This window comes from Bufo gargarizans, chromosome 5, assembly GCF_014858855.1.
Source record: "Bufo gargarizans isolate SCDJY-AF-19 chromosome 5, ASM1485885v1, whole genome shotgun sequence".
In the NCBI taxonomy this organism is placed as follows: Eukaryota; Metazoa; Chordata; class Amphibia; order Anura; family Bufonidae; genus Bufo; species Bufo gargarizans.
Window position 1 is genome coordinate 297,558,969 of NC_058084.1, and position 12,217 is coordinate 297,571,185.

Consider the following 12,217-nt stretch of genomic DNA (forward strand, 5'->3'; position numbering starts at 1 on the left):
CGCACCTAGGTTTTCGAGGAGGAAAATAAGAAAAACAAAATATTTTGAATCAAAAGATGTGCTTTTGGTGGGTTTTGGACTAATGGTCTGTGGATGACGCACTGTTATGGGTTTCTGCACTGATGCATTGTTATGGAGGATCTGTGGATGACAGTGTTATGGGGATCTGTGGATGACACTGTTATGGAGATCTTTGGATGGCACTGTTATGGGGGCAGAGGCGTAACTAGAACTGACTGGGCCCCACAGCAACTTTTTGTATGGGGCCCCCCACACACACTTACACACTTCTTTACAAACCGCCTCCTCCTGTGTAAACCCCTCTTATATGGCTATTTTGTGACTTTTTGTGTGTTTTTTAACATTTACAGTTGCTGACGGAGTTTAAATTCAACTCAACCCATTTAAAACCTGCGCTGCAATTGTAATAGACATGTCTGATTTACCTCTACATATCCACAAGTATTTTAGCCTCGGTACCTTTCATACTGCAGCCATGGGCGCGATCATACGCGCACTCTCCACATACATGGACGCAGTGATAAACACACTCTCCACATACATGGACGCAGTCATACATGCACTCTCCACATACATGAACGCAGTGATAAACACACTCTCCACATACATGGACGCAGTGATAAACACACTCTCCACATACATGGACGCAGTGATAAACACACTCTCCACATACATGGACGCAGTGATAAACACACTCTCCACATACATGGACGCAGTGATAAACACACTCTCCACATACATGGACGCAGTGATAAACACACTCTCCACATACATGGACGCAGTGATAAACACACTCTCCACATACATGGACGCAGTGATAAACACACTCTCCACATACATGGACGCAGTGATAAACACACTCTCCACATACATGGACACAGTGATAAACGCACTCTCCACATACATGGACGCAGTGATAGACACACTCTCCACATACATGAACGCAGTCTCCACACACATGAACGCAGTCATATGCGCACTCTCCACATACATAGATGCACTCATACACACACTCAACATATACATAGATGCATTCATACACACACTCTCCACATACATGGACACACTCATACACACACTCAACATATACATGGACACACTCATACACGCACTCAACATATACATACATATGCATTCATACATGTGCTCACCATATACATAGATGCACCTTTTATACACGCACTCTCCACATGCATGGATGCACTCATACATGCGCTCACCATCATAGATGCGCTCATGCACACACTCTTCACATACATGGACGCACTCATACACACACTCTCCACATACATGGATGCATTCATGCACACAGTCACCACATGCATGGACGCACTCATATACAATACACATATATAGACACCCAGCTTTCCTGCTGTGCCTCTCCCCCATACTCTAATGCCTCTGCACTTGTGCCATGCAGGATAGCAGGGAAGCTGGATGACATTTCATGATATCATTCACCCAGCTTTCCTACTGTACTGCATGTCACATGTGCACACACTGCACAGTCTGGGAAAGCTGAATATACCCCAGTTCCCCTTCTACTCACATCATTGGTGCAGTTGTGGCAATCCAACTGATGTTCAGCATGCTGGGCAGGGAAGGTTCAGGCAGAAGGAATTGCGGGTAGAAAGGGGGCGGGTCTATTATAGCTCCGCCCACATCGGTGGTCACTGTCCATCATAGGAACTAAGGAGGGGAGAGGCGGAGCAATGTCACTGATGTCAGGTCAGAGGTGCAAGTGCAGGACTCTGGAGCCGATGCAGGAGAAGTCAGCTGCTCTGACAGGGGCCCGGGGTGATGAAGTACAGTGACTGCTCCCAGGCCCCTTCTGAGCTCGGGCCCCAAAGCACCTGCTTCCCTGATAGTTACGCCACTGATGGGGGGCATCTGTGGATGGCACTGTTATGGGGGCATCTGTGGATGGCACTGTTATGGGGGCATCTGTGGATGGCACTGTTATGGGGGCATCTGTGGATGACACTGGTATGGGGGGCATCTGTGGATGTCACATACCGTATATAGCGTCTTATGCTATACACTCACCTAAAGAATTATTAGGAACACCTGTTCTATTTCTCATTAATGCGATTATCTAGTCAACCAATCACATGGCAGTTGCTTCAATGCATGTAGGGTTGTGGTCCTGGTCAAAACAATCTCCTGAACTCCAAACTGAATGTCAGAATGGGAAAGAAAGGTGATTTAAGCAATTTTGAGCGTGGCATGGTTGTTGGTGCCAGACGGGCCGGTCTGAGTATTTCACAATCTGCTCAGTTACTGGGATTTTCACGCACAACCATTTCTAGGGTTTACAAAGAATGGTGTGAAAAGGGACAAAATCCAGTATGTGGCAGTCCTGTGGGCGAAAACGCCTTGTTGATGCTAGAGGTCAGAGGAGAATGGGCCGACTGATTCAAGCTGATAGAAGAGCAACGTTGACTGAAATAACCACTCGTTACAACCGAGGTATGCAGCAAAGCATTTGTGAAGCCACAACACACACAACCTTGAGGCGGATGGGCTACAACAGCAGAAGACTCCACCGGGTACCACTCATCTCCACTACAAATAGGAAAAAGAGGCTACAATTTGCACGAGCTCACCAAAATTGGACTGTTGAAGACTAAAAAAATGTTGCCTGGTCTGATGAGTCTCAATTTACGTTGAGACATTCAAATGGTAGAGTCCGAATTTGGCGTAAACTGAATGAGAACATGTATCCATCATGCCTTGTTACCACTGTGCAGGCTGGTGGTGGTGGTGTAATGGTGTGGGGGATGTTTTCTGGGCACACTTTAGGCCCCTTAGTGCCAATTGGCCATTGTTTAAATGCCACGGGCTACCTGAGCATTGTTTCTGACCATGTCCATCCCTTCATGACCACCTTGTACCCATCCTCTGATGGCTACTTCCAGCAGAATAATGCACCATGTCACAAAGCTCGAATCATTTCAAATTGGTTTCTTGAACATGACATTGAGTTCACTGTACTAAAATGGCCCCCACAGTCACCAGATCTCAACCCAATAGAGCATCTTTGGGATGTGGTGGAACGGGAGCTTCGTGCCCTGGATGTGCATTCCTCAAATCTCCATCAACTGCAAGATGCTATCCTATCAATATGGGCCAACATTTCTAAAGAATGCTATCAGCACCTTGTTGAATCAATGCCACGTAGAATTAAGGCAGTTATGAAGGCAAAAGGGGGTCCAGCACCGTATTAGTATGGTGTTCCTAATAATTCTTCAGGTGAGTGTATATGTGTCATCCACAGATATCCCCCATAACAGTGTCCCTGTGTACGGTAAATAGTGACCCCAATACAGAGGGTGGAGGCAGGCAACTGGTGTTGAAATCTCGGCGGGGCCCGGTGCAGTCACTGTACTCTATTACACCAGGCCCTGCACACACCAGTATTTATATGTAAACTGTAGACAAGCCATATGTAAACTGCAAGGTAGCGCAATCCACCCAGTACTCACTATGAAACTCCCGTACTAGCAGGCCAGGCACTGCAGTCTGGCCGGTCACTCACTTCCTCACGCGCTTGTTCCACCTGCTTCATTAATAAGGTGCGAGGAGCTTGCGCGGGAGGAAGCCTGCAGCTGGCGATGTCACTGTTAGTGAAATAAAAATGTCTGCATTCACCCCTAAAGACGCAGGGGCATTCCCCCTCCCAAAAAAAATAAAAGTGCATCTACCTATTCTTTCCTTGTTGATTCCCTATAGCATCCTTAGTACAGATAGATTGCTGGCTTGTATCTGCAATAGTATTTGGGCAGACACAGCTATAACACATGCTATGAGAATGCATGCTGAGAACAGAATGGTGTGTAGTGGCATTCTCAGCAGAAGGAGCAACCCATATTCTGCCCCTGATTGATTGATCAGACTGTCAGCATCTCAGCCAATTGGGGTATGCCCTCCTCCTTCCCAGTGTCTGCGTTCCTTTATTTTCATCTTGCTTCCTGTTTTCCATTTTCACAGTAAAATGGTGCTGGGGAACGCTTTTGCGTAATTCGTGTGAAGCAAATCGTCAGAACTTCCGTTTGGCAGACACATTTTTGTGAAATTTATAATGAATCTGATTTGCTTTTCATCTATTTGCTCATCTCAGTTTTATCTGTAAAGGTTAGTAACAATACAAGGGAATGCCAATAAAATAATGGCTCGAGGCATTTGCTAGAGCTCTGCGTCCCATTTGTTTGAATACCAGAACTGCTAAAGAAGGCTGTATGAAAAAAAAATAAAAAAACTACATGTAATAGCTGTGTTTTATACATGAAAATAAAATGTTCAATGTACTGTAATATCAAACATAAAGCACTTTCTTTACTAAAATTTTCATCTGCCATCTTCCATACAGTGTATCCTGTGTAAGCCTGATACTTTGCTCCCATGGTTCGGACAGAAGCGGAGAATGCCACTAGAGTTCAGATATATAGGGTTCATGTATTAGAAACCGATACAGCACATCAAGTTACTTACAAACAAGCACAAATGAATAATACATTTTATAGCACATAAAAATGACTTACCGAGAAGTATGATGATGCAAAGTAAAATTGCAACTAATGCACCAGTGCTCAGTCCAGCTGGAAGTAGGAACGCCTCGGCACTGCATGTCTGTACATGTCCTTTGTTGTCACAGGCACATACCTGTATAGTCAATGTTTCAGTACTGCTCTGAACTGGATAGTCATTGTCAAAAATAATGATCGGCAGTGTATATGCGCTTATTTTATATCGATTATATCTGCTTCTTTTTGTTAATATACTTGCTGTGTTGTCTGGAATTAGGAACAAGATGAGATTTGTGAGCAACAATAATGAACACTGTTAACTGTATAAGAATATGGTTTAAAAACTGTACCTTTATTGTCAACAACTGTAAAATTTGGATTGATGGAAAATTCTGGTACTATTTCAAAGAAAAAGGAATGTCCCCGTGGAGGTTCATCTTTGTCCACAGCACTTATAGTTTGCACAAGCTGTAAACAAACAGACACTTTACAGGGTGAACTTGCCAAATATCACTTTCATATTTATTGCACTTCTGTGGAGTAAAAGCAAATGTGCTTGAGCTGCATTTTCTGTGAAGCATTTTTACTTCAGCAATGTCCAACCATAACTGTATCATCCTCTAAAATATTCTATTTAACCCCTCCAAGACCCTGCAATTTTTCATTCTTATGGTTTCATTTTTTGCTCCCTGCCTTCCCAGAGCCCTAATTTTGTTTTTATTTTTTTCTGTTCACATGGGCTTATTTGTTGTGGGACAAGTTTTACTTTCTAATGTCAACACTTAGGCCTCGTTCACACTTCAGTGTTTAGTCAGTGATTTCCATCAGTGATTTGTGAGCCAAAACCAGGTGCAGCTCTAAACATAGAACAGGAGCAGATCTTTCCCGTCTACCTCATGTCTGTGGAGGCTCCACTTCTGGTTTTGGCTCACAAATCACTGATGGAAATCACTGACCAAACACTGAAGTGTGAACTAGGCCTTAAAGGGGTTGTCTCACCTTATACATTGCTATATATGTTAAAGCCAACACTGTAATTAACATCTTACCAATGTAGTTCTGTTTTCCATGTATCCTCTTCTCTAAGTTGTGTGTCATTTTCCATTCCTTTATAGACCTCTCATTGTCAGGGGTTACATCCACCACTGCAATTCAGCAGCGGTGGTCGTGTCTGCTCAGTAAACACAAAGCAGGAGCTTTGGTTGTCGAGATCAGGAAGTGCGCCTAGCCGCGCATGTGCAGTAGGTCCACTGCCGGTGCTCTGTCAAAAAACCTAACCTTGTCAGATTCCCTTACCCCACGTGACTTTCGGGGGTGTGCCGCTCCGTGCAAGTGCCGTACCACGGCACGGCGCCTCTGCGCAAACGCAGTTCCAAGACATGGTTAAGGTAAAATTACAGTAAGAGTTGACTCATGGATGCGCGCAGGGACACCGCGCATGCTCTCTCAGGGGTAAGTAGATCTGACAGTCTTTTGTCTTGTTAAATCTCCTTACTCTCAGACTGCGCACGTGCGGATTGTAAAATCTCCTTATCCTCAATACACAGCACTTCAGATTCTTTGTGTAGTGAGGGTAAGGAGATTTTACAATCCGCACGTGCACAGTGTGAGGGTAAGGAGATTTAACAAGACAAAAGACCGTCAGATCTCCTTACTCTTGAGAGAGCACGCGTGGTGTCCATGCGCGCGTCCATGAGTCAACGATCACTGTAATTTTACCTTACCTATGCCCTGGTACTGCGCTTGCACAGAGGTGCCATGCCGTGGTACTGCACTTGCGCGGAGGCGCACACCCCCGGAAATCAAGTCGGGTAAGGGAATCTGACGAGGTAAGGTTTTCTGACAGAACACAAGCCACCTCGTAGATGCTGTGTTGAACAGCTCCTGGCAGTGACAGAAGCCTCAAAGCTGTTCAACACAGTAAAAACCAGGTCAAAGCATACAGGGGGGAAAATGTCCAGGATGAAAGGCTGTCATCTAGAGATATATGACAGCCTGGTCGTAGCGCTTATCTGCTGATAGATGACTGCCGTTCAGGGATGTCCATCTTGCTGATCCTAATAATCTGGATCAACTCTGAACATGAACTGATAACATTTCATGAACAATTCAACAAATTCCATCCCACCATAAACCTGACACTCAACTATTCACACACAGAAGTCAGTTTTCTGGACACCACTATAAAACTTCAAGACGGCACAATACAGACATCCTTGTATCGAAAAGCTATTGATCAGCCTACATATCTCAAATGGGACAGCTTCCTCCCTAAACATATTAAAAATGTCCATCATCTATAGTCAAGCCATCAGATATAACCGAATCTGTTCCAGCCCATAATGAGAGGGATGAGCATTTGCAATATCTGAAAAGGACATTTTTACACCAGGGCTATCATCCTGCTTCAATTGAAGATCAGATCCCACAAGAGCCACCATATTTTGTCACATATTGTACTTCATGACACTGGTAAAATGGAGTAAAAAAAAAACCATTTTTATTTATAAAAAAAAAACAAATTAGCCAAAAATTGGGAAAAATTTGCAAATTTCCAAGTTTCAATTTCTTTACTTCTATAATACATAGTAATACCTACAAAAATAGTTATTATTTTACATTCCCTATATGTCTACTTCATATTAGGATAATTTTGGGAATTGCATTTTATTATTGGGTAACGTTACAAGGCTTAGAAGTTTAGAAGTAAATCTTGAAATTTCTCTGAAATAAAAAAAAAAACTACTTTTTAAGGACCAGTTCAGGTCCGAAGTCACTTTGTGAGGTTTACATAATAGAAACCACCCAAAAATGACTCCATTCTAGAAACTACACCCCTTAAGGTATTCAAAACTGATTCTACAAACGTCATTAACCCTTTAGGTGTTCCACAAGAATGAATGGAAAATAGAGATGCAATTTCAAAATTTCCATTTTAATATATATTTTTTTCCCCGTTACAAAGCTAAACAAAACTTAATATTTATGGCCCTGATTCTTTAGTTTACAGAAGCACCCTGTATGTGGTCATAAACTGCTGTACGGGCACAAGACAGGGCGCAGAAGGAAAGGAATGCCATGCAGTTTTTGGAAGGCAGATTTTGCTGGACTGTTTTGTTTGACACCATGTCCCATTTGAAGCCTCCCTGATGCACCCCTAGAGTAAAAACTCAAAAAAAAGTGACCCCATTTTAGAAACTATGGGATAGGGTGGAAGTTTTGTTGGTACTAGTTTAGGGTACATATAATTGTTGGTTGCTCTATATTACACTTTTTGTGAGGCAAGGTAACAAGAAATGGCTGTTTGGGGAAGTTATTTTTTTGTTATTTACAACATTCATCTGACAGGTTAGATCATGTGGTATTTTTATAAAACAGGTTGTCACGGATGCGGCAATACCTAATATGTATGCAATTTTTTTTATTTATGTAAGTTTTACACAATGATTTTATTTTTGAAACAAAAAAATCATGTTTTAGTGTCTCCATATTTTTTTTCAGTTTTTGCGCAATTATCTTATGTAGGGTCTTATTTTTTGCAGGATGAGATGACAGTTTGATTGGTACTATTTTGGGGTGCATATGACTTTATGATCGCTTGCTATTACACTTTTTGTGATGAAAGATGACGATGGTCGATACGGACTCGGGTGATACCTAATATGTATACTTTTTTTATTTATGTAAATTTTACACAATGATTTCATTTTTTAAACAAAAAAAATCATGTTTTAGTGTCTTGATAGTCTGAGAGCCATAGTTTTTTCAGTTTTTGGGCGATTATCTTGGGTAGGGTAGGATTTTTGCAGGATGAGATGACTGTTTGATTTGCACTATTTTAGGGTGCATATGACTTTTTGATCGCTTGCTATTACACTTTTTGTGATGGAAGTTGACAAAAAATGCCTTTTTTACACCGTTTTTTTTTTTTTTTGCGCTGTTCACCTGAGGGGTTAGGCCATGTGATATTTTTATAAAGCAGGTTATTACGGACGCAGCAATACCTAATATGTATACTTTTTTTTATTTATGTAAGTTTTACACAATAATATTTTTGAAACAAAAAAATATCATGTTTTAATGTCTCCATAGTCTGAGAGCCATAATTTTTTCTGTTTTTGGATGATTATCTTAGGTAGGGTCTCATTTTTTGTGGAATGAGATGATGGTTTTATTGACACTATTTTGGGAAGCGTATGACTTTTTGTTCGCTTGCTATTACACTTTTTGTGATGTAAGATGACAAAAAAAATGTTTTTACTTTTTTATTTATAATTTTTTTACGGTGTTCACCTGAGGGGTTAGGTCATGTGATATTTTTATATAGCCGGTCGATTCGGATGCGTTGACAACTAATATGTATACTTTTTTTTTATTATTTAAGTTCTACACAATAACAGCTTTTTTAAAACAAAAAAATGATGTTTTAGTGTTTCCATATTCTGAGCCATAGTTTATTTTTATTTTTTGGGTGATTATCTTAGGTAGGGTCTAATTTTTTGCGGGATGAGGTGACCATTAGATTGGTACTATTTTGGTGGGCATGCACCTTTTTGATCGCTTACTGTTGTACTTTTTGTGATGTAAGGTGACAAAAAAATGGTTTATTTAGAACAATTTTTATTTTTTACGGTGTTCATCTGAAGGGTTAGGTCATGTGATATGTTTATATAGCTGGTCGATATGGACGCGGCAATATCAAATATGTCAACTTTATTTTTTTCCCTATTTTTTACCAATTTTTTTTAACTTTATTTGGGTAAAATTTCTTTTTTGTTTTGTTTTTTACTTGAAACTTTTAATTTTTTGGGGGGAAAACTTTATTTTTTCAACCTTTTTTTTTGCTTTATTTTTTGTCTAACTTTGGGACTTCAACTTTTGGGGGTCTAATTGTATGCACTGCTTTATTCACAAGCACACTATATGATTATAAAGACACCAGTGATACGTGTTAGCTTGTTGATAAGTACTTGATTTTGCATGTACAGTTGTGGCCAAAAGTTTTGAGAATGACACAAATATTAGTTTTCACAAAGTTTGCTGCTAAACTGCTTTTAGATCTTTGTTTCAGTTGTTTCTGTGATGTAGTGAAATATAATTACACGCAATTTATACGTTTTAAAGGCTTTTATCGACAATTACATGACATTTATGCAAAGAGTCAGTATTTGCAGTGTTGACCCTTCATTTTCAGGACCTCTGCAATTCGACTGGGCATGCTCTTAATCAACTTCTGGGCCAATTTCTGACTGATAGCAACCCATTCTTTCATAATCACTTCTTGGAGTTTGTCAGAATTAGTGGGTTTTTGTTTGTCCACCCGCCTCTTGAGGATTGACCACAAGTTCTCAATGGGATTAAGATCTGGGGAGTTTCCAGGCCATGGAAACGAGCCACTTAGTTATCACTTTTGCCTTATGGCACGGTGCTCCATCGTGCTGGAGAATGCATTGTTCTTCATCAAACTGTTGTTGGATTGTTGGAAGAAGTTGCTGTTGGAGGGTGTTTTGGTACCATTCTTTATTCCTGGCTGTGTTTTTGGGCAAAATTGTGAGTGAGCCCACTCCCTTGGATGAGAAGCAACCCCACACATGAATGGTCTCAGGGTGCTTTACTGTTGGCACAGGACTGATGGTAGCGCTCACCTTTTCTTCTCCGGACAAGCCTTTTTCCTGATGCCCCAAACAATCATAAAGAAGCTTCATCTGAGAATATGACTTTGCCCCAGTCCTCAGCAGTCCTTTCATCATATTTTCTGCAGAAGATCAATCTGTCCCTGATGTTTATTTGGAGAGAAGTGGCTTCTTTGCTGCCCTTCTTGACACCAGACCATCTTCCAAAAGTCTTCGCCTCACTGTGCGTGCAGATGCGCTCACACCTGCCTGCAGATGCGCTCACACCTGCCTGCTGCCATTCCTGAGCAAGATCTGCACTGGTGGCACTCCGATCCCGCAGCTGAATCCTCTTTATGAGATGATCCTGGCGCTTGCTGGACTTTCTTGGATGCCCTGAAGCCTTCTTAACAAGAATTGAACCTCTTTCCTTGAAGTTCTTGATGATCTTATAAATTGTTGATTGTGGTGCAATCTTAGTAGCCACAATATCCTCGCCATTTTTATGCAACACAATGATGGCTGCACGCCTTTCTTTGCAGGTCACCATGGTTGACAATGGAAGAACAATGATTTCAAGCATCACCCTCCTTTTAACAGGTCAAGTCTGCCATTTTAACCCAATCAGCCTGACATAATGATCTCCAGTCTTGTGCTCGTCAACATTCTCACCTGAGTTAACAAGACGATTACTGAAATGATCTCAGCAGGTCCTTTAATGACAGCAATGAAATGCAGTGGAAAGTTTTTTGGGGGATTAAGTAAATTTATATGGCAAAGAAGGACTATGCAATTCATCTGATCACTCTTCATAACATTCTGGAGTATATGCAAATTGCTATTATAAAAACTTTAGCAGAATCCTTTCCAATTTCCAATATTCATGCAATTCTCAAAAAATTTGGCCACGACTGTACACACCCCAGGTTTAAATATTTGGAGATACCTCAAAGTTTTTTTTTCTCTTTTCCATTTTTTACTCATAATAAAACTCTATATCCTTATCATATTCAGAATAATGGGGGACATTTATCAAACTGGTTTAAAGTGGAACTGGCTTAGTTGCCCATAGCAACTAATCAAATTCCACCTTTCATTTTTTAGAGCTCCTTTGGAAAATGAAAGGTGGAATCTTATTGGTTTCTATGGGTAACTAAGCCAGTTCTACTTTACGCCAGTTTGAAAAATCTCCCTCAATGTTTTTAGGCTTAAAAAGCTAATAAATATTGCTGGTTTCTTTATAATCATTTATTGTGCCAATGAAAAAAACAGTAATAGGTTTTAAGTTTCTAAGAAACCCCGCCTCCACTGTTCTCAATATAGTAGGACCTGTTATTGTATGATTATCTATTATTTATTATACTATAGCCTTTTATTATAGGTTTACTTATTATACTATAGCCTTTTATTATAGGTTAAAGGAAAGAAAAAAAAGTTTATGCAATTTAGAATTTCTACATGCATGGCAGACCACTTAGCACTAAGCTATAGGATTACCACATAGAGAAGAGGTTTTTTTCTATGCATGTATGCATGTAAGCTAACACATATTACTAGTGTCTATTTAATCATATATTGTTCTTGTGAACAAAGCAGAAATATGTATATTAGCTTTCTGAGAATATTTTAATGCAGTAAATAGTGATGGACAAACATTCTCTGGGACGTTTTCGCAAACGGGTGTTTGGCATCAAATGTTCGCGAACCGCGCGTTCATGGCGGGCCCCATTCCCTTTAATGGCAGGCGAACCTGAAAAACCTTCAGGTCATATTTGCAGCCACCAAATACTTACTAGAAGTGCACAAATAGTCCCACAACATGGACAATGACATACCAGAGGGGAATCAAAAAATATGTATTTTAATCAGGGGCCATTTTTATGAAATTTAAAGGGAAACTCTCAAAAATGTGCCCTGCTGGAGCCTAGAAAAATTGTATTTTAAGTCACGGGAGTACGGGCCCCAAATTTTTTTTATCCTGTGTACTGTAAATCAAGGTGCTCAATTTGTGATACTCAATATCTTCAGGGGTGGAGGACCCATTTCACACCTGTCTGA

The 12,217-nt window shown here is 40.7% G+C and overlaps 1 protein-coding gene across 1 annotated transcript in view; it reads right to left on the reverse strand.

The window, feature by feature from the left end:
• Window positions 1-12,217, reverse strand: part of LOC122938332 (cadherin-9-like) — a 147,656-nt gene that overhangs the window by 23,181 nt on the left and 112,258 nt on the right. The window contains exons 6-7 of the mRNA XM_044293782.1: window positions 4,898-5,015; window positions 4,563-4,814 (exon numbers count right to left, since the gene is read on the reverse strand). Coding sequence (XP_044149717.1) covers window positions 4,563-4,814; window positions 4,898-5,015 — 370 coding nt within the window. The remainder of the gene's footprint in view (window positions 1-4,562; window positions 4,815-4,897; window positions 5,016-12,217) is intronic.